We start from the raw sequence: 24,092 nt of genomic DNA on the forward strand, positions 1-24,092 counted from the left end.
GCATACTTTTCCTATATAAGTAAACTGAATCTTCTCAACTACTTATTTAAATCCTTTGATGGTTACTTAAGGGATAACTTTATAATGCAGTGAGTGCACAAGGCGATAACTGTGGATACGCATTTGCTTCCACTTAGATACAGCTACTCATGGTAAGCGGATTTTATGAGGAGTGGATGCAGTACAATATCTTACAAAGCTTTTGGTTTGATAGGAGTCATCACAGCATAGGGGCACCTGGTTCAAAATGATGAATTGCTACAGCTCATATTCTGTTTTCCTACAAGTTATTAGTTTAAAAGGCTTACTTTGATATCAAAATAAATACACAATTCTCAATTTTAATTTAACCCTTTTCAAAATCTACATCCGTATGCTGTGTACTTACAAAAATATATCAGCATCCAATATGTATCCTGTAGAATCAACAGGTTTTACAAAAAGCGTTGGGTGGTTTGTGTACCATCTATTAATCTTAATGTTAAAGCTATGTGCAATAAAAGGGAAGTAATACAGGTCTGGCACCATCTAACTTTTGAAACTCAGAATCAGAGCTGGGGAATTAGAAGACCTTATTCAAATCACAGGCAGATATTCTACAACAATTACTTTAACATTCTTATTTTAATTCAGTGTGTGTGTGTGTGTAGAGTACTTAACCTTGTTAAGTAGGGGTACTGTATGTATCTGCGTATCTATATTTAAATAACCATTACGTTAGTGACATGCATCCCCACCACAGCTACAAATACACAATTAGAACTATTGTATCAGCATCATTAAAAAATAAACATGACCTAGATTCAGCATATGAACATACTGACCAAAAAGAAAGTGATTAACAAGTTTCATCAAAAGTGGATAGAGGACCTCTACATACCTAGTACTCTTAATAACCGAAAATAATGTCTTTCAAGCAGTTCTCTTGATATACATAACGATGTACATCTTAAAAGACATATGTATGTACAGTACCGTCCCTTTTACTTGGGCATTCCTAGTGACGAGACATCTGTCTTAAAGAATTGCCCCAACCAAATTCTTTGAATATTACATGAACATTCTTGTATTACTCCATTATTAAAACAGATACCTTATTTTATCAGTAATGGTTAAGTGTTTCCAATACTTATCTAGCTACATAGAGTAAGTGATAAATAAATCTCACACAGTAAAGTTTATACTTGTTCAAGCAAGCTGATTTGCCTAAATGTTTTTTCGTTCTGCTTCAGAGCAATAAAGAAAGAGCTCCAAACGAGCTTTAGTAATCACTGCAGCTGCACAGGATTAATTCTCCAGGCAGTTTTCCCATCTCCAGAGCATTTCATCTCAGCAGGGCGGTGAGCAAAACCAACCTTGATCCCACAACAAAACACAAGAGTTATTTTCTGCTTTTCTGAAGCAAAGGAACAACTTCTGTAGATTTGAACCCAGAAAAAAGCAGAAAGGGTTAAAATACAAACTACACACTCCACCAGCACAGCAGCACCACTAATCAGATACACAAAATATCAAGAAGTTGAAAAGGGAGAAGGGTGTTTACTGCCGGTTGAAACTTTTCTGACTATAATCACAGTTCCAAATTGAGAGAAAGTGCACAAGACTTACTATTGATGAGGCTCTGCTGGGGTTTCCAGAGGGTTGAATGGTGCACTCTGCAACAGACCAAACAAAGTCATTGTTAAATCCCCAGGAGGATGCTTCAAAGAAGAAACACTGAAATATGTCATGAGGTAGCTGGTTGCTTTTCTCTTTTCCTGGCCATGGAGTCAATCAATTTAGAGGTTTAAGGCAAGCTGCAAAAAGCTAGCACATGTACAACTGGCATGGAATACGAGATACAAGCTGTGCTTTGGAGAGATACTGTTTGCAAGGTTCCCCAGAGGGAGTGACAGATTGTAGCCCAGCCACTGTGGTTGGTCTTTCCTGTCGCCCCTTTCTTTTGTCTGTGAATGAGTCACTTTGATTAAAGCCAAGAGCAGGAACAGACAGCCAGCTGGACAAGTACAGCCTATAGAGAAATACACATGCTCGCAATCCCTTCCTAAAACTGGAGAGGAACTTTTATTTTATGAAATTCCTGCTGCAGAATTGCACGAATACAGTATGTGTTGAGGCCACATAAGTACAGCTTTGAAACATCATTATCAGAATAGCACATGTTTCAGCAGTTCAAGCCATGTCACAGGATGGGTTTATTGTCAGTTCACATAGCTCTTTTTTTCACAATTGTTACCACTGAGTGCTAAACAAGACAAAACATTCGAGTGGTTTAGTGCAGTTAATTAGAAGTCTAGACCGTTTGTTAATTATTCTAAGCATCCTGTTACATCTAACAAGCATGCAAGTGATCATGCTGAAAAAAGACTTGCGTACTCCCTTTGCTAAATCAGCATCTCTGGTCCCCAAGCCAGCAAAGGGGTACAGACCGCTTGTTACTAATCATTCAGAGAAGGTAAGACAGCACAGCAGCCCTTTCTGATAAGCCCCATATCCGAGCAAAAAACAATGCATACCAAACCAAGATCTGTAACGCAGCTGGGTTTCAGTTTTTTTATGGGAGTTGCGGGGAGCAGCAACAGAATTTACAGCTATTTCAAAAGGAATGTCCCCCCGTTTGCAATTTGTCTGGCAAGAGAGAGGCAGAACACCCCCACCCCCCAGGAATTGAAAACAGAAAAGTTAAGAGTTACCATCCTCAAAATTTCTCTTCCTTTCTGTCTGTCTCTTTTATTATTTCATCAGGCAGCTCTCAGCTCTCATAGCCAGGATGCATGTGAAGTGGGCCTGACCCACAGCAAGAACAACAACAGGAAACCGTTGTGAAATCCCCCTGAAAAAGGCCGACTTGGGATGCAATTAACGCCTGGAAATGGATATTTGTGGAAAACTGTTCTTGAAGCTGAGAGCTAAGCCTTGATCAGCTGACACAACGTCAGGCAGGGAGATGATACTCTGGCAGCTCACACGAGCAGAGAGAAGCAGTGGGGCTTCCACCGGCTCTGATTAACTCATGGAGAGCAGGGGGGCTAGCGTCATATTAGACTCCAAACAGATGGAAAGCTCTTCTGAATTAACCCTCCACTAACAAGTGAAAGAGGCTGGCTACTTCAGAAAGGCTGGCCCAGGACTTGACATAGAGTTTTTCGCATTATGGTGTACCTATTCATAGGTGTTATGCGTATCCAATATGATTGTCCTCCCACAAATATTGGGACAGTGTCCCAATATTTGTGAGAGAGTAGTATATGCTGTAAGCATAATTCAATACATAATCGTCTTACAGTAACGCCAACACTGCACCAGTGCAACAATACAGTACTTTGTGAACTCTCACTGTAGTCTATTGTGTTGCCAAGTCAGCTTTAACAATCATGTGCAAACTAAAGCGAGTTGATTAAAAGAATACAATTTTCCTCCACATGTACAGTAATTTTTCTGTTAGTTGCATTGTATGCACCACATTCTGTGCACTTGGACGGACCTAATATAATTTGTCCTTTGGGTATAATTGTCTTGTCCCATGAATATTATTACAGGGTTTCAAGTTTTTCTCTCTGTGTCAAGCCCTGGATTCCCTACCTGGCAAAGCTGAGAGCTGCAAATAAGGAAAAAGGATTTATCGACAGAAAGAAAGCGAAAAACTTAAGGACTGTCTGAACAAATTTTGAAACATATATGTCTGGTTTCACGGACTTCTAACGTTACTTAAATAAGCCAGTCCTGAGATTGGTGGTAATGGGGGTCTGGGAACCACATATACATGTATTATATCAGCATCAACAATTAACCCTTTAAGGTACAAGGGACAAAGGTGTCCTACAAATACAAATTAAACGTCCTAATTTTTGCAATGAGGCGCACAAAACAGGGTTTAAAATGTACTGACAGGTTGGATCTGGTCATCCAAATTGTCAGTTTCCTCTTGATATGTGAGTCCACTCTCAAATGTATTTTTTTTTTTTCTTTCTAAAAATTTAGTCGTTGCCAATTATTTTTTATTATTTTCTCCCCAATTTGAAATGCCCAATTATTTTTAGGCTCAGCTTACCACTACCACCCCTGCGCTGACTCGGGAGGGGCGAAGATGAACACATGCTGTCCTCCGAAGCGTGTACCGTCAGCCGCCCGCTTCTTTACACTCTGCAGACTCACCGTGCAGCCGCCTCAGAGCTACAGCGTCGAAGGACAACGCAGCTCTGGGCAGCTTACAGGCAAGCCCGCAGGCGCCCTGCCAGACTACAGGGGTCGCTGGTGCGCAGTGAGCCGAGGACACCCTGGCCGACCTAACCCTCCCTCCCCCGGGCGACGCTCGGCCAATTGAGTGACGCCCCCTGCACTCTCAAATGTATTTTAAGAAACCGTTTGAACAACCACTCAGTTCCTTGTGTATCTTAAGGGGTTAAACTTGGAGTGTGAAAAGAGGACCCAATACCTTCCACAGTCTTTTATCTTGTGCTTTATAAAGCTTCTCCATGTTTTCTAAATCTGCCTCTAACTCAGCCTGGTACAGGTAGAGATCTTTTTCTAGCTGGTCCTGATTAGAAAAGGAATGAAAATGCTCAGGGTTAGGATGAGTAGAGTTAGATCCATATATGAAAGGATATAGAGGGGACAGGTAGCCATATTGCACCGACAGCAAGAGTAGCAAGCAAAAATAGTTGATTAGTCTAAATGATAAAACAGTAGCACAGCAGGTAGAAAAGCGTTACACAAGGCAGCTGAGAGACCAAGAAGTACAGACACCAACAGAGCAGCGAGTAGTGGTTAAATTAAAAGTTCTGCAATAAAAATATCTTTATCAAAGAAAATTCACCAAATTACTATATTCGGTGATTTAAATTTGATTAGGTTATTTTAGAAATGCAAGCTGATGTGTCCCATTGCAGTACAGCTTCCCTAAATTATGAGCTTTTTAATATTTGTATTAAATATATACATTAGTTTCGATACCACAAGTCTCTTCTTCAGGAAATTGAAGGTATGGCTATTCACACTTTACTGTAAAAATGATTGCGTTTTTCATATTTGAAAAAAAACAAAAAACATTTGACACCCCACTGCAGAATTTGCACCTTATTTATAAAAACTGTACATTTTGATAGAAGAAAATAAATGCAAAATATACATTGGGGTAAAACAGTATTTTATAAACCAGAGAACATGCTCTCAAAAGAGGGAAAAAACTAAATTGACAAATGTTTGCGGACTAATGTTTGCAAACACAAAACAACTGACAGAAAAGGAAACACGAAGAACTCTAGCACAAGACCCAGGCAGAAGAAGCTTTACCTTTCTATCCTCTAGAGAGAGGATAGAGCAGTCCCCTGGAGTATAATCCCAGATCTTTTTTGGAGGCTAATGGAAAGCAGAGGAGGAAGTGAGGGAAAATGAACAGAAAATAGAAAAGACATCACAAGGAGAACGAGGACTGGTAAAGAAACACAGCCAGGAGGGAGGGATAAGGAGGAAGGGAGGGTCTCATTAGGAACAGCAGTTAGACAGAGGCAGCAGCAATAGGACAGGCAGCTAGGGAGGGCAGGTTAAGTTTTATCCTGGTTTACTAAAGAATAAGAAAAACTTAAAAAAAATAAATAAATAAAAAATGTGTGTGTTTTATTTCATTCAGGTGAATTTTTGAGAGTTTTCAAATAAATGGAGGGAAAAGGGAGGGCTTTTATTTGATAAGCATACTGTACATACCGCATTGATAAAGGGCTGGGTTTCCAGGAGAGCAGTGTGGGTAATGGGAACAGATTGTTACACTGGTGTTTTCACAGCACTAAGTGTAACTGTGCCACCGCACACTGACATACTGCTTCCAGCTCTACAGCGGCTGTTGTGTGTGAATAAAGGCTCTCAGGTATTATGCGGTATGACTCTTTAGTGTCGATATGATTAAGTATCAGTTATATTTCAGTGTGGGTCTTGTCTGCCTTTGTGTAATTAGCACATGTCATTTCTACCTTGACAAGGTGAATGTGATTTATTGAGTAAATTCATTGTATAATGTATGGCTTTTGCGTAACAATACTCTAGATATTTGATTACACTTTTAAGACTGCATTTTGATTTTTTTAAATTAATTTATTTCATTTTTTTAACAGAACAACATATTTTTCTACTCAGAAAATCAGTTCTTTTTTCTCCGATTGTAGTTTTCTTGATATTTAAAAGGTGCCCCCCCCCCCCCCGCCCCCCGCCCCCCGCCCCCCCCCCCCGCCCCAAATAAAAAGCTGTGGTGCTTGTATATAAACTAGCACAGCTTATGGTATTATGCTTTTTTCAACTGAAAGTGAATGACAGAGGCATTTTATATAAGCAGCCACCTGATTTAAGCAGCTTTGTTGATTGGTTACACTGGATTTAGCTCACTGTCCTGCCACACTGGCCGAATACAGGAAGAAGATAATAAATTCATGAAGGAATTCATTACAAGTCTGTCAGCAGGCTGCAGGTAGCCCACCCTGACCAAATGAAATGACAAAATAAAAGACAAATGGAATGACGAAATAAGATTAATGAAATGATGACAAATGACATGATAAATGAAATGATAAATAAATGAAATGATGAAATAAAAGACCAGTGCAATGACAGATGAATGAAATGAAAGGGAAATTAAATATTTAAATGAAAGCTGGATGAGATGAAAGACTAATGAAATGATGCCAGCAGGCAGACAGGCGGCTTCAATTCATGCTGATCATGTAGGAATGAAATTAAATAAGTGAAACGGAGGAGAATCACAATGAGTTCCAGGCAGTGGACCAATCAACAAAACAACACCTAGGTAAGAGCATTTAGAAGTGACAAGATGCTTTACGGCTCCTTTAAAAAAAAAAAAAAAATCAGCCTCAGTCTTCAAGAATAACACCGTCAAAGTGCTAAATAAGGCTTTTAACCCTTTCAGTCATGAATTATTTTTGTCGAGCTGAAGAATGTGAAATGAAGTTAAATAATTAAAAAATAACTCTTTTATTGAGTATATATAGGGCTTCAGTTTTAACGGATAGCACCCAATAAAACACCCCAGATACAAAAAAAATGAAATCGGTGGATAGCCAATAAACACCGGAAAACACCGGAACAACTGTGGAAATGGTTAATCAATTCATGTTGACTTTACCCTTTTCCCATTAAAAAATAAAACCTAATACAAAAATAATAATAAATACATTTCCCAGTGCTGCTGGGCAATGTCCCGCCTTCCTGACTTGTATCGATCATTTATTCGTTCTGAATACTTTAAACCCGGCCCAACTACTGAGTGACAGCACATTCCTACATTTCTATTGGAGACTCCGCTTGCAAGATTTAAAACAAGATTACAATCAGGAATGGAGGCTTGTTAACGGGATTTAAAGCTGTATTACAGTTAAGATAGACGATTTAAAACAGAATTGTGGCTAAATGTAAAAAAATGCCTACACACAAAAACCCCAGAAGAATGTGCCTGTTGTGGAAGACAGCAAAGGAAAGAAGGTACAACTGAAGTGTGCAAGTACTGTCAAGTTACTATACCTATTTTGACAGAAAAAAACGCTCAAGCATTTTGGAAAGTAACCGAAAACACAGTATACAGTATATCAAAAAAGAAAGCCCCGAAAAAAAACGATTTACATGAAACTCGAAAATAGCTAAAAATAAGCACCGAAAAATACAATTAATAAAAAACGAAAAACAGAAGCCCTAAGTATATATGAGAACAGGGAAAACAAATATTTTACATGTATTTTGGTTAATGGGACTTTAAAGTCCTGTCAGTACTTTAACAACCTCACATATTGAAAGATAACTTGCGTAATTACAGCTGAGGAATCTTTGGCCTGAAACATAATACAGAAACCTTGGTCGCTTCTCAACATTTCTTTCATTCTAACAGGCCATGAAACAGTTAAGACAAGGCAAGACTGAGAGGGTTAAATCAACTTTCAAACCTAGCACTAGCAACATTACCATTGGGTCCCTTTTTTCTTGTACATTTGGCCCCTGAAAAAAAAACTTAAGCCTTGAGTGATGTGTGTGTGTGTGTGTGTGTGTGCACATGCGCGCGCGCGCGTGTGTGTGTGTACATGTGAGAGAGAGAGAGTGAATAAAACAACTCAATAGTTACACCACTTGACAAAGCCCTAACCTAAATATCTGACCAGTAACAGCGTCACGCAATCGCACAAATGCAGTGTCACATTTTACCCCTCCCTCCTTTCATTCATTCAGCTATTAAATAGGATAGAGCTTTTCTTGTGAGACTGACATTTAGGGCTTAATGGATGTTCATTCTGAGTAGTCCTATTGTGTAAATGCCAACATCTTTTATTGAGTCAAAGCTAGTGCATTAGTAAAAAGGGATTTTTCTAACATTTACTGATAGAAACATTCACCACAGCTCTCAAATATAGAAATGATAAGAGAAAAATGACCCTAATGTTTTTGAGAACAGTGCCAGGTGGAATTGGAGGCTGCATTATATATAATGCTAAAATCAGACAGAAGTTACACTAATGATAAAAAAACAAAAACAAATGTCTTTCAATGCTAAGCATAAAAATCTACATTTATCTGGGAAACCGTTTAAACCTTACTTTATATATATAAAAAAGGTTTGTTTCTTATTCAGTAGCTTTGACTATTGTTAGGTCTTTAAAAATAATACCCTGGCTATTTATATTTTACAAATTTGTCATTATTGTCAACTTTTTGTCCTTATTTGTTAACTGACGGATTCTTTTTAAAACTGATATCTATATTTATGTTCTATAGTGTATGCTGTATTGCATAGATGACTCAGAACCTTATTTTTGTATTGTATAACAGACAAACCTCACAGCACTGGTTGAGGGTTTCATCTAGTTATACACAGCACTGATAAACTACTTCCATGAGCAGAATCTTCTAGCTGCTTTTCACACAGAGAGTATAAAATAAAACACTAAAACGTTAAATGCATGGACAACAGCTGCTCACTTTCTCCTACAGAGAAAGTGGTGACATTAGCGGGGGGACTACAGGACTCAACAACAGACACTGATACACAAGACACCTGGAGCGCTGGGCAACCACAGAACCAGGTCAGCTGATGCCAATGTCCTAACGCATACAGTATCACAGCATGCTTCGTAACAGCACAGCTAACAACAAGGAACAGACTGGATAATGGGAAACACTGATACAACATTTTAGTGGACAGTACTGCAAGTGGGCCACAAGACTTACCGGTTTTCCAAACTCCATCTCTGAAAAGAATTTATACCAAGGTTCACTCTCTAAATCTATTTCTTCAGGGCTTATATCCCGAGTCTACAAGGGTAGCAAGAAGATGGAGGAAGGGAGAGAAGAAACAGATTGAGTCCAGATGAGAAAAGGACAGAGTGCTCTTCAAAGATGCAGTATCTTGGTTTTGGTTACATTTGATGGTATTAAAATGTACAGTAATCGAACAGGAGGCTAAATGAGTACTGTATTTGTAATCACCACATTATTTATACCATTGCAAGCTGCTTTTCTTCTGATAAAGAAAATAGACTTCGTTCAGGCAGACAGCTGAAACGTTATTCTCCTCGACTAAAATGTTTCTTCAGTTCTATTTAGATTTTTTAAATTAAATGTTACATTTTATAAGGCGCCACTTTATCATCATGTTCATGTTTGAACCAGTCTAAACAATACATGGAACGTGTATGATTATGTTTTTATCTCTTATAAAACATATAATGTACAATAACATACGGATGGCAGCTAAAGACTGGATTTGATTATCAAACATTGCTGCTATTGTACACAGGGCCGCTTACGAACAGATGAAAGTTCAAGAAGCTTAGGCTGTATATTCAGTGCTGCAAAGTGTGCCTTTTCAACAAGAGCTGAGAACTCATTTTTGTTTGTTTTCATTAGAATACCCCTGACTTTCATATATGTCCTACTGTTGGTACTATGTACAAAGTACTGCTGCAAATTTATTTGAAAAAAAAAAAAAAAACTCAAAAAGGTATATCCAAACCACATTTCAAAATATTAATTCCTTACCTTTTTAATAACCTATATTATATGGGCTTTGTATAATTCTGTTACAGTTTCTGCTTTTCGTTATTAACCAAGGGTGTGGACTTTATGCTCCTTCTGCAACTGTGGGGGACAGCAATTAGAGCTGCACACCCCTAGTGGCCATTTTTTAAATGATATGTTATCTTACTTATTGTGGCATCCCACCATTCTGTACATCACTGATACTAAATAAGATTTCTCAAGGATTAGATAACAAGACTGGCCATATTGGAAGACCATACACTAAGTCAATATATGCTTAGGTTAGGGTAGCTAGTTCACATTTATATGGAAGACATCTGTATATAATTTTTAAATCCAAATCATTTTAGGGTTAGCTGTGTGGCCACTCACAAGGTTACCAAGTACCAGGGCTGTTAGTTAATACAATGCTGCACACTGAACAAACTACTGCATTTTTTTCTGCTATTGGGCATTTTAATGAAAATGCATTGCAATTCTCAGCTCTGATTATTAAATAAAGAAACTCTTGTTTCCCAAAGAAAATCCCCCGACTGCCACTAAGTTTGAAAAACGCTGCCCCTGAACTAATCCCCTTCCTGTCACGTTAGCATTTCCTGTAGGCGATAGTGGAGCTAATCTGTCCGACAACAGATATGGAGCATGAAAATACAGTGCTAGTGACTTCATCGAATTCTCTGAATCACCCTTCCTGCTGTGTTGCATTTGTATTTCTGAATTAGCCAGCATTATTCCTAGAAGCCAATTTATTAAAACCGATCTTAGATGCAACTTAATCATCTATTTGTATCCATTTGTGGTGCTTGTGATCATTATAAAATGGCTGGGGTATTCCAAGATACTGCATCCTCAAAGGGTCAATGCTTATGACACAAATTGCCTTGCATGCACTCGCATAAATCTGATGACAGTTTGATACGTTAATAGAAACCATACAATCTATACAGTGTCATGACCAATGAATGATGAGAAATGAACCTGCAGAGGGGAAAGAAATGTGTGAAATTGAAATTGAGAGAGATGCAAGGTTGCTGTGGTGTTCAATGTGCAAGGTGGAATCATATATCCTTAATTATCGATTAACACAAGCACAGCTGTAATTCTAAACATTTCAGGGATGTCAACACACACTCACGCACAAAATACTAGCAACCAGGCAGACAAACAGAAACACAGAGCATCCTGAATGACTCTGAAAGAAACCGGCTCATTGTTCCTTGAGGCTTCTCCTTCATATATATATCCTTAGCTAAATGTCTTTTAAACACATACCTATAGGGCTAACTACAGTCTCCCTTGTTATCAGTTTAACACCTCATACTATAACAAGATCAATCAAATCCTAGATAATCCAGCATTTTTTGTTTGTTTGTTTTTATCATTTCAGAGGTGATACTGCCGGCATTTCATAATGTTTCTTCTGGGATTCACATACCCCAGAAAACCATTATCAAAGACAACAAAATAGATAAGGATAAATTACATAAACAGAAGACTGCATCATCTCGCCAGTGTAAACATGCATCATTGAAGACTGTTAAAAAAAGCTTTACACCAGTGGATTGGTCTATGTTATTTCACACCAGCCAAAAGGGAACGCAGCCCGCAAATGCAAACCAGAATAAGTGAACCGTGAATTCCCTGGATTTAACTCAGTGTCTGAAACTGGCTCCTGAATAAACTGTAAAATTGTGCAAGGCAGCTAAACTGAAAGTAGGTCCTTAATTCTTTTCATATAGGGAGTCCTTGGTCTTAGCAAATAATCATCAAAATACTCTTTCCCAAATAAATACAAATTAAACTATTAAATATATCCTGCACAAATGAATGACCATTGTCTGAAAAAGGTAAATCTCTTTTTATAACCCATTAAATCTATCAAGTCAACAGAGGATGTACACAACTCCCAAACCTCCAACATAATAAACACCTTGACTATGAACACAACACATGCAAAACAATGATCTACTGGGAGACAAAAACAACAGGCATAGCAGGACAAAGAATTAAACGGGTAATCTGATCACAACTACTTACAAAACCGCATGACATCACAAAAGCCCTCCACAACCAGACAATTCAAATAACGATTCCATTGCAAATAGCCTTATGGTTCCATTCTATAGAGCGCTACGATTTTCCCACACCATCAGGCAGGCAGACTGAGAAACATACATAATGCATAGAGGAACGTATGGCAAGTGCAATGCTGGGGTAGGACGGAGCACACTGCTCTTACACCGTACCGCTTTCTCCTGCCTCAGCACTGAGGACCTCCCCGGCTCATATTCAAAGATGCTCTTGGGCTCAGCGCGGTATTTCCTGGTGTCAACCTTCTTGTCTGGGGGCTCCCAGTCGTTCCTAAGGAAGAGAGACCAAGTAACTTGTCAGTTTCCATGGAAACGTGTGGGGATTTGGCCACTGATCCTCCCTCCCCTCACTACAGTTAATCCCAGTTTAATCAGGGTGCTTCGGATCTGAGGCAGGAAACCTATTCCCTAGGGATTTTGCTGCATAAAAGCTTTTTTTTTTTACAGTTGTTTTTACAGCGAGGCCCGAACAGTGACTCCAAACTGTTTAGTCTTTTATTGACAATTATGGTTACTTCTAAGCACGCATTGATGAAGCAGCGTTTGTGTTATGTTGCACCCAACAAAGGACTGCAGATGTTTGTCTAATTATACCATCTTTGAAGAGACATTTCTGATATGATATAATACTGTGTGGAACCAAAATTCAGTCTTTGCTGTTTCACTATCAGACTTAACCATACAAAAAAAGAAATAAGTGAAATATTGAAAACTGTGGACCTCGCTCCGTACAGTACACATACAATTTACTGTGACCATGGCCAAACCCTGAATAATTGTGAAATATTGAGTTAGACTAGACATCTTTCTCAATGTCTTCTAGTGGAAATGTTAGTCATTGAATTGGTTATGTTTCTTTAACTACTTCTAAATTTAGCACTACTGAGAGTTTAATAGTTTTGGATAAGCTATTGAGTTAATAGTAAAACTTCAACATGCAAGGCTTCTTAACACACTTTTAGAAAAAAAAAAAATTAAGTTGACGCAAAAACTAATTGGACAATTAATTTGTAACAGAATTATTATGAAACGTTATATTCACTCTTTTAATAAACAATAACTAAAACCAAGTGCATGCTGCTGAATACTGGGAATCTAAGGCTAAATAATAGTGAAGAATCCAGAGGACTGTATTTGCACCTTTTCTCTGCCCTATTAGGGGTGTTAGTTTACATTTAATTTCCTAAACACTTAAACTGCAGTATTAAACTCACTGCAAGCAATGCTAGTGTAGCCTGCTGCGTCCCATGCCTGAAGCTTCGTGTGGTTTTAAATCTTTCTGCTCAGTATTGAGGTTAACTGCAGTCACTTCTCAGCAGGACAGCCAAAGGATTATCCGTATCAACAAACACCTCCATTAATCATTTGCAGTCAAGACTTTATCTGTTTCAACACATTGGTGGTGAATTATTTATAAGATCACCACACTGCCATATGGAGAAGCAGTCATATCAGGCTCCAGACACCTGGGGAGATTTGACTGACTAGCTAATGTCTTCCAACGCAACCCTGACTGAGGACACCAGCAGGTACACACAGCATTTCAATACTGCATTAACCCAGTCCCAGTTACAAGTAATTTACACTTGAGTAAAACGCTTTGAAAATCTGGCCCGTTGCATCCATGGCGGCACCATTTGAGAGTGGTGGAGCCGTTACCTTTCTGCGGTTGGTTTCAGTGAAGAGGAGCGGGTTGGCAGAGGCAGTGTGGCGGATCTCTTCACTGAGGCCTCTGCCTCGATGCTGTCCACTGCACTCTTCGAGCGAGGCATACTCGACTGACTTCTCACTGCAACAAGCAGAGGATCCCATATTAATGCAAGAGAGAAAACATTACGCAAATACAGTACAACGAGCACACTATATCAGGACATCCCTTCTCAAAGTTTACCAAAGTAAAAATGTGGCAGTGTAATAAAGCACAGTGAAAACATTGTAACGCACAGGTAAGCACTGTAAAGCCTAGAGAGGAATGGTATTGCTATTAAATAACATGGCAAACCATGGTAAACTATAGTAAATGTATAGTGCAAAATTACTGTGATACTTTTAGAAGGGATAAATCCCAACTATCTGTACCAATACAACTATCTATCATGAAAAGTACTCCATAAGTTAGACATGCAGACGGATTAACAGCCTCTAAAATGTGTCCTAAAAACCTAATTTTGCTTCCTTTTGCGGCTTGTTTTTCAGTTGCAGTTACTGTTTAAAGGGAACTGTCTTGTAATACAAGTAAACAACATTGGGACATGCTGCAGTTAGCTGCTAGTTACAAATTTTGAACCATTTTAAATGTATTTCACAAAAATGGCTGTTCTGGTGCTCTGTTAAACCTAAAATGTGTTTTTTGAATAACAGACTGTACTTACTCTCTTCAGAATATGAGTGCCTGGGAGAGTACAAATCCGAGTCTTCATCTGCCATGTAAATAAAAGTGAAATCTGAGTTTTTAAATCAGAACAGGAAACTATTTATTGGCTTTTTCACGCATAGTAAAGGATCAAACCAAGATGGGGCTCAGAACCTTATAAGTACCATGGCAAAAAAAAAAAAAAAAGAATGTAATTACCTCCAGGTTAAAGCACTACCTGGAGCATGTAGGAATTCAACAAAGGAATTACAAGCATTTCAAGACTGCAACAGACATGCTGCAAGGACTGTATTAGCTGTCAGGCAGGAGATATTGTTAAGCAATTATTTCTTGGCAACTCAAGCTGACAATAAAAATTAACCCTGTATCACTAACTGACAACTCGAGTTATCAACACATTTTCGATTGGCTAGTGAGTTGCTAGAATAGACCACTGCTCTATTTTCAGCAATTCAGTTGACAATTTTTTTACGTGCCTGTGTGTGGTCAGCCAATTATATTGCGTTTACTAATCTCCAGATTTAATTCTCAGTTTTGCAAAATAGGAAGTTTGGCTACAGACATGTGGACACATAAAGAAACTTTCTGGTCCACACTTGAGTTTTTCTTTGGTCGATGTCTTTTCAAAATGATTCCAATTACTATACAGTAGCAGCTGCTGAAACATGAGTGCTGCAAACAGGCGCCATCTTAAAATTGCTTACAATAATTGTCAATGTTGTAGTGTGCGTGCGGCACACTTAGCAACAGTAATTCAGTTGTCAATTTTGTTGTTGTCAATTAGACAATACAAATTGTTTGTGTATCTTCGGCCTTACAATGCATCTTGAATGGTTACACTATATTATATAAATGTAAGTAACACTCAACACCTTGGTTGCTGTTCTCTTCTACACCGTCTGTTCAGAACTGTTCAAAATAAGTGCCCACAGATATCCCTCGTTTGTAGGACCTGTACCAATAATATTCTGCATACAAGGCTTGGACAATAATTTGACCACCTGCCATAACACTGTCAATAGGGAGTGGCACTGGTTCACCCGACCAGTCTGGTGGGTGAATAAATTGTTGTATAAATCATATTTAATTGTATAAATCATATTTAATGCTAATGAACTGTTTCTCCTGAAACATTAACAATTTGTCTTCAATATGGAAGCCCTTGTCCCCCAAGAACATATCAGCCCTCAACGTTTTTAAAAATAAATTCTTCCATCAAAAGTGTAAAAGGGAACCTCAGAGTGCAGATTCTAATCATGTCTTTAACTATTAAATTGACCAGGTCCTAAAGATCATAATAATGTAACAATACCTAGACTGTAGTAGAAGGCCACAGCTGTTTATATATAGTACATATTGCAGGTCTGTCGGGTTTATTGCTCAACCCCTGTATATATGTAATTATAAATATATAAACACAGTTTAATACCTTTTTTTCACCTAACTTTTTCAATTTTTCCTTTGTGTCATTCACATTTCTTTTTATTTATTTTTTACCATGCCGGACTTAGCACACCAGGATATTTGCATTACCAAGCTCTCTTCAAGCCACCAATTCCAAACACCAAGCAGCATCTAGCTGTCAAATGACTGTAGGGCACAAGGGGCATGATGATAAAGAAGGTACTCTTGTGTGTCTCCTTCTTCAGAGACACACAAGAAGCCTAACAGTGAAACAGATGCCTTCGGTACAGTGTATCTCAGCAGCTATGAGAACACAGAGGCTGGGTTGTGAATGGTCTCCACGGGGATGAAAAGCAGCTAAAAGAAAGGAATGGAGAAACGAAAGAAAAATCTACAAAGCACACAGCTAAACAGCTCTCATCACTACCACAGTCAGAGCGGACTGGCTTTGAGAAACAGGCCTGGATCCAATACGACTCGATACTCGCTCAGAAAGCACAAATTTCTTTGTCAAGTCACAGACTTGATAAAGAAATTCAAGTTCAAGTGTTCTTTATGAAATATCTGAAACAGAAGTGGTCCAGTACACTCCAACCTTTTTGCTGATAAACATATGACACAAATGTCTCCTGGTGTGCCTTATGTACACACTCATTTATTTAACTGAAATGACAATATTTCATATGCTTAATCCCTCTGAGAATTACAGTAGCAGTGTCGTTTTAAAAACTGCGTTTGAAATTCCTTTACGCTTTATATTTTATGGTTATTATTATTATTTGCTTATTTAGCAGACACCTTTATCCAAGGCGACTTATAGAAACTAGAGGTTAAGCTGTACCTTGTAGGCAAGAGATGTTTGCTTGCTGCGGACCTGTCTATGAGGAATATATATGATCTAGTTGTATTTTGCTCATTATAATGGACAGCGATAGTGACTACAGATAATTAAACTGCATGCCAGCAGACTTTATTCCACATCCCTGTTAAAGTCAGGTGTGACTTGCTGGCAGGCTACACAGCTTCCATCATCTCCAACTCAACTTTTTGTTTTTTCTTTTGCACTTTATAGTTTTGTTCACCAGGGCCTTACAAGCACACATTGACGTTTTTTTTTTTTTTTTTTAGGAAATTAATAAGTTAAAAGGAATGTGACACATAAACTCAAGATGGCATTTATTCCAGATATGGTTTGCTTCCCAATACAGATTGTCAGAGAAACACAGGTTAAAGGTTGTCAAACAAGACAGAAGGTAAAGAGGGAATGAAAATCAACATTTATGATGGAAAACAGATGGGAAGTGCAGGTTTGGACAGTGCTGAAAGGAGAACAGGGCGAGCACATCTGGTTTCGCAGATATTCGGAAAGGAATTCTTTGCAATCGTGTGCACAGGATTTGGAGCAAGAATTTGAAATATGCTTTCTTTACATTTACAAAAAACAAATCAACTACCTGCAGGTATATCAAAGGACGTTTTCTGAAGCAAGTTTATCAATGTTTTATAAATTGCGATTGCATTAAAAGAATAACCATGATCTTTTAAACGTCTCCTTCATCTGGTCTTATACAACACGCTCCCTCGATTGATAACAAATATAAATAAACCAATAGTATGCTATGATGACCCCCCCCCCCCCCCCCCCTTTAGTGCATTTTTGTTTAACTTCTTAAAGGATTTACATTTATTTACTTTTGAGTACAAATTAATACAAATTGGCTATTACAAGGACATTCAAATTCATTTCTTAAGGCAGATCAAATCCATGTCTTTGGCAAAACATTATTGCAGACTCTTCAGAGCTTAAGTTGGGACTTTTATTAGCTGTTATGCAGGAGATAGGGTTATAAAACTGAGCTGACATTTTCTATAATCCCTGCCAGTCTATAGCTATACACAAGCATGTATTTCTGCTACTTTTCTATGTACTGCAAATTACACTACGGCAGTTTAGTATGCTACATTCTAAAACTTCTATAATAACAGACAAGAAAAAAATATAGTGCAAATTAAAAAACTAAATACATGAATTGCAATTGCATTCCATGTTTCTAAAACTGAAATATGTTTACTGTTTGGTTCCATTTAGACAGCTGCATTATTATAAAAAATAACATATTACATATTCCACAAACTAGTTTTGTGCTCCCCATAGTTAATGAGATAGGCAAGATGTTTTGTTGAAACATTACATAATGTTAAAAAAATATGAAGCAAAATATGCCAGACTAACAGCAATTAGGAATGTGAAATTACTGCTGTCTGTTTCTGGTCATCTTGCCAGGACACTCTTATAAAAGAGGCCTTGGTCTCAATGGGGTTTTTCCTGGTTCAAGAATGAATAAATAAAAAAAAAGACCTATACCTGCTGCACATAAGCCAACAAAAGAGAACTTCTAAGTGAGATCATTATTACCGTGGCACAAGAGAGACACTTGACTTATCTCCCGGATCATTTGCTAGCTCTGCTGTTTCTATAAAATGCTTCTTTTCAGTTTGACCTTTCATTGCATTTCTCGCTGGTAAGCGAACTTGAAGTAATAAAACAGGACGCAGACTCTTTTTTCCCCGAACCAGGCAGGCCCCTTAACTGGTTTGAAAGTTATGGGCCTGACAGTCAACTAATAAACATGGGCCATCTGTTCTTAATGAGCGATACAGGATTAGAAACCGAGGATGCTTCGGCCTACATAGTTAACCATTTGACCTTCATATTTTTTTCTTTCGTCCATGCCATCCCTGTTCAGTACTGAGCCACTTTATTTTATTTTGTTATTCAGTACCTAAAAACTGCTTTCGCAAAGACAGAATGGAGCGCTGTTTAGTGTAATAAGCGGACAACATTCAGCAGTTATGTACATTTTAGATAATTGCTGAATGTCCAAAAACATTGCGTAGCAAATAAAGTAAATAAAAGCCTCTCACAACAAAACCTGCAAATCAGTGGGCTGTCAGCTATTAGGCACAAGCACTGCAAAGCTATGTCAAAGGTCAGCAGGGGGTTAGGCAAATGCATCAGTAGGTGAGGGAACTAAGCAATGTAGTTAGACCCCTCCAACCCACCTTCCAACCCAGTGAAAGTAGTGCAACAAAAGACATATTCCTCGCTGTTACCTTCAGAATTAGGACTAGGTGTGGAGACAGGAAACTGGTAGGTAGGAGCATAAGGGTTTTCCTCTGCAGCAGAGAAATACAGTGGATTTGAAAACATCCACAATTTTTTCCCCTGTACCTTTCCATATGCATTATACTTATTAAGATGTTCAACTACAGTTATGTTTTTCTATATTTTTTTTTAACTACAGTTAGAATCTAAAGAAGCAAGATGTTAGTTCTACATGTGCAACACAAGAGAATCTACAGTTTCTGTTGAGACACAAAACTACATCGCTGGCTAGCTGAGGCGGCAGCAGCGGTACCTTCTATTTTGTTCAGCTTTTCGGTGGGTTCGGGGAATTTGTAGGTAGGGTGGTAAGGGTTTTCCTCAGGAGAATCTGAGCAAAAACAGTGTGTTTCAGAAAGAGAAAAGAGAGAGAATATTTAAGAGTGTACAGGATGCTGCAAACAGATCATGCATAGAAACAGACAGACACCTTTTGCGAAGATTACAGGGCACACAGACAGTGAGATTCCTAAGTACCCCCTCTACCAGGCTAGCAAGATACCCAAAGGCTCTCCAGAGCCTCACTTTACAAGGTGGAAGTGGAAAGAAAATGGAAAACACCAGAGGGAGGCAGTGAAAAAAGGAGTGGACTGGAGACAGCCTGCTTCAGAAAGTCAGTTTGTTTTCATTTTCCAGATACGCCATCATATCCCACAAGAGCCGGTTTGCTAGAATAGTAATAACCAAAGTAACACATATTCCTGACAAGTCTTTGTTCTTCTGTTCATATTTGTATTTTCAAGACTATTTTGACTCATATGAAGTCCATTGTATTTTCAAAGCATTTACTCCAGTCTTTAATGAAGTCTGTTCATATGACAAAGCTAGAACCAAACAACTAGCTAATGTAATACATCCTCAAGTTATTTGCACCGTCAAGTTATTTATTCCTCTTTTGGTAACGTTACTGTGTCACTTTCTCTATTAGAAAAAGTATTAGGTTCATTAAGGACTGGAGTAAACGCTTTGAAAATATAGCCCATTAAGATTGATTTCTCCTCATCGTTCACTTCAAGTGTTACAGGAAGTAAGCCCCCACCATTTCCTGTGCATTCTTTTACACAGGAAGTGAAGGGGAAACAAATATCTCAATTAATACAAGTCCCATATAATGTTGTTGCTGGTTAACTGGCTTCACTTGAGTCGTGAAAACAATAAAATGTACAAATTTAGAAAATTCTTTTTTTTGGAAAAACTAAATCAAAGCATCTATGGGGCATGCTTAGAGCTTGAGGTTTTCAAGGTATAATTCTGAGATGTCCCTAAAATGTTGGCAGTATTTGCCAACCTACTGTAGGGGATCATGTTCATTAGTGAATCAGAAAATATTACCTTTTGACCAGATCACTATAGATCACTATAAGCAAGTTAGACAAGCTCGCCTAACTGTAGGTCATTATTGGACATCCAACTTGTGTGCACTCAGTCAGTGTTTTTATACGAACAATACGCTTGAAAGTTATCGCATCACTTATTTCAGTGATGAATCAGTGTTCAAATCAAATACATTCCTCTATGATTCATCAATAATTTATTACAGGAATTTAGACAATCACAAACATTATACACTGAATTATCTAAGACCTAGGAACAGTAGGAAATAGTGGTATACAGTAGAATTCATGATCTGCATTTTAAGGACAGTCTTTTGTGGCCGTATTAATCTGTGTTCACACTGGGTCCATTTAGAGGGTTTGGTCTGCACTCTGTATGGTTCGGTCAATATGAACAACAGCTGGACTTGGTCCTTCTGCACATAGGAAATGAACGATACAAGGTTATCTAACTAGGAAGTAAACATTTAATGGTTTAGTTATTTTTAGGAAACAATTAGAGCAAATAACTAAAAATGTCTCGGGGACAGACATCCTGGGAAAACTGAGATTGTCACAGTTTGCAGCCTTAATTTTGTGTCACTGTCGGAAACAGTAAAGTTGTTAATGTTCCCAGTTTTGCTATTGTATTTTTTTTTTTTCAGTACAAAACTGAAATCAGCATGCTCAGCAAGTTAATAGCTACTGTATTAGGTTGTGTGTTAGCGTCATTAAAAAATAAAATAAACAATCATTCTGATTATGTGTATACCATATGTTTAAATGGCAATAGCTTAAATCTGTTTTGTTGTACATTTAACATGTTTTGACTAGATGACAGTATAAAGAAAATAATGAGGTGTTATGATCTGCAATATATTCACCAGATGTTTAATTTCTAAACTATTATTGGGTTATTTTGACTTATTTCTGGCTTCAGAGTTGCTACAGCATCAGTGAATTGAAGAAAAACAAAACAAAAAAAAAATCCCTGTTTTTCACTTTGGAAATCTGGTAATCCTAAACCAGAGGGACAGTGCGAGAAACTGAAGCTCTGACAGAAAGTTTAGTCAGACACCAAAATCCAACTCACAAAAATAATAATTACTTTGTTTAATGCCAACATTAGGAGAACCGTGCAGAATTGCGTAAATTCTTCTACTGTAGGTATTCATTAAATTAGCGACGTGCTCCCCTCCCAGTGCTTTCTTCCACAGCAATATGTAGGAATCTAAAACATGCTATATTAAAAACCGGTGCAATACATCAATAGCTGCCATCTTTCAATATGCCTTGCAGAATATTGTAAGCATCCGGTTCACACACCATATAAAAATGAGCCGAGTGCACTTGCAAACTGCATTGTGAACACAAACAGACTCGGTCCTGAAAAAAGAACTTTAGCTTGCATCCAAATGAACTCGGTCCCTTTGCTCGCAGATAAGTGTAAATTAAATGAACCAGACTGAGTCTGTTTGAAATGGACGCAGTGTGAATGTAGCCTTAGAAGTTTGGTCTGCATAATCACCAGCCTGTTTCTAATATTTAAAATACAAAAATACATAATACATCTTTAGAGATTATGACCAATATGATTTTTTTTTTCCTTTGCATTTTAATACAGGCCAGTTTATCTATTGTTGCAAGCTGTCCTGATTGCATGAATGCCCTTGACGGCAAACGTTGTACAACACAAGCATCTTCATAGAAAGAAATCCCACTTTGATTTATACATTTATACAAAATATAGAACATTTACACATTACCTTTGATTTTGTGGATCTGTTTAAACATCGTTTTATACCAATCCTTGGACTTGTCTGTATTCTGTAAAAGAAAAGATTAAGATTGGCTTTACCAACGTACCTTTTCTTTACAATAAACATGCTCAAGTAAAGATGACATTATACGTAGATAATTGATTTATTTAAAAAATGTACAGTGCCCAATTATTTTACTGCCAATTATAATTTTATAACCCTAACCTTAACTTCATCAATATTAAAAAAAAGTATATATATATATATAACAGTATATAACAGTATATAACAGTTGTAAGCATTGGCAATGGCCAATGCTTACAACTGTTCTGTATTTCTTAACCTTTCAAACCAACCAAAAATCCACCAAATCGCATTATTTCCTAATTTATTGCAACATCAAATTTCACAGGTCCGTAAAACAAGGAATCAGTGTGGATCAAAAAGCAATATTGTTTTAACAAATCAATCCACTTAAGATTTCAAAATGGAGAAAAGTTTCAACAAGTACAGCTAATAACAGTGGACGTGCACAAATCTTTTCAAAACTCTTACAAGTATTCTGTGTAACTCTGAACAAGTAGTTTCAAGCACACACTCGTGAGCAAAAGGAGTGTTCAATGACAATGCCATTTGTAGTGCCAGATCCAAAATTATAACGGAAGTTAACATACTGTAATAGCGCATAACCAGCAGCTCCTTACCCTCATTGGAATTCCTACATCATCTAGAGGGCCGATGCCAGTGTACTGAGCCCTCATCACTCTTGTTCTCCTCTCGTCCATATCTGCTGCCTTTTCACTCTGTGTGGAATCTGCAATCCTCTCCGGCACACCTGTGCTTTCTGTCTTGGGATCTGTCGGCCTCTCTGGCACAGGTTCTAAGGATTGAACCAGAGATCGATCAGCGCAAGGCAACAGAACAGCATAGCGGGCTTAAAAAGAAACAAATACATCAAACCCTGATGTAACAGAATACCGTAGTTGCATTGTTCGTGCAAAAACAGAAGCCCTCTTTTTGTAGCCTAAATAAATCACCCCAGGCAGCACGGTTTAGTTGGAAAGGAAGGACATGGAGTAATGAGATGATGTGACAAGAACGGATACATTATGATGATCAAGGACTTCACCACAGTCTGTACTGGCGGGGACCAAGATCCCAACAGATGATATCAAAAAAAGAGAGCTTGTCAGATTACAGTAATGCGTTACTCCCCAACACTAATGCTACCAGATCTTATAGACATCTATAAACCATACACTACAGAAAAAAACTTTCCAAACTTTTTACTTATTAGAGAATGGGACTACAACTATAAATGTGGTTATCAAGGGAGAATGTATGCATCTTAATTTTAGAAACGTAATACATTTCTGAATAATGTTCTACTGGAACTATTACTTCAGTGCACAACATTCTGAAACATGCATCGTAATGCATTACGCAGTGCAGTGTGGGGTCTTTCTCCATTACCGACTCAAATCTGACTTTTTAACAATACTTTACACTGTAAGTGATTTAGGCAAGTGTCTGGAACGCCAGGTCTTTGCACAGCATTCTGCAAACAGTAATCTGTCACTGCTTGTGCTTTTCATAGGTTTGAATGCATATTCTGTGGCATCAGCATATTTTTGAAACAGTAAATGTTTTCAACACAGACATCTCTTGTCTTTAAACAGTCAACAGCATGCAACACCAGAGCTGTTAAGAAGAGAAATGACAGTTCCAAGAACCCGAAAGGACATCAGCTCATGCAAAGGCGCATGCAAAGTGGCTGTATATGAAAAGCGGTACCCAGAGCAAACACTCTCTGACATTGTTAAATTGGTGGAGGTGGTTTGTAATGCAACCTAATCAGCAACTGATATTTCTATTGTAATCATTTTGAAAAACTATTTAAAATCTTAAAAAAACAATGACATAAGAACCGTTACTGGCCCAGAGCCTTAAAGCTGCAGTGCC

At 38.0% G+C, this 24,092-nt stretch overlaps 1 protein-coding gene across 31 annotated transcripts in view; it reads right to left on the reverse strand.

The window, feature by feature from the left end:
* The window catches only part of LOC117418209 (sorbin and SH3 domain-containing protein 1), a 125,610-nt gene that overhangs the window by 24,003 nt on the left and 77,515 nt on the right, over positions 1-24,092 (reverse strand). For 24 of the 31 annotated variants that reach the window (XM_059035725.1, XM_059035737.1, XM_059035735.1 and 21 more), the window contains 11 exons: positions 22,835-23,010; positions 22,137-22,197; positions 19,314-19,388; positions 19,009-19,071; positions 14,489-14,536; positions 13,776-13,905; positions 12,273-12,387; positions 9,217-9,300; positions 5,293-5,358; positions 4,436-4,537; positions 1,609-1,655 (listed from right to left, as the gene is read on the reverse strand). In XM_059035725.1, the coding sequence (XP_058891708.1) occupies positions 1,609-1,655; positions 4,436-4,537; positions 5,293-5,358; positions 9,217-9,300; positions 12,273-12,387; positions 13,776-13,905; positions 14,489-14,536; positions 19,009-19,071; positions 19,314-19,388; positions 22,137-22,197; positions 22,835-23,010 (967 nt within the window). The remainder of the gene's footprint in view (positions 1-1,608; positions 1,656-4,435; positions 4,538-5,292; positions 5,359-9,216; positions 9,301-12,272; positions 12,388-13,775; positions 13,906-14,488; positions 14,537-19,008; positions 19,072-19,313; positions 19,389-22,136; positions 22,198-22,834; positions 23,011-24,092) is intronic. The other 7 variants (XM_059035722.1, XM_059035723.1, XM_059035727.1 and 4 more) reach the window with 7 other exon arrangements.

This window comes from Acipenser ruthenus, chromosome 13 (genome assembly GCF_902713425.1).
Source record: "Acipenser ruthenus chromosome 13, fAciRut3.2 maternal haplotype, whole genome shotgun sequence".
NCBI lineage: Eukaryota > Metazoa > Chordata > Actinopteri > Acipenseriformes > Acipenseridae > Acipenser > Acipenser ruthenus.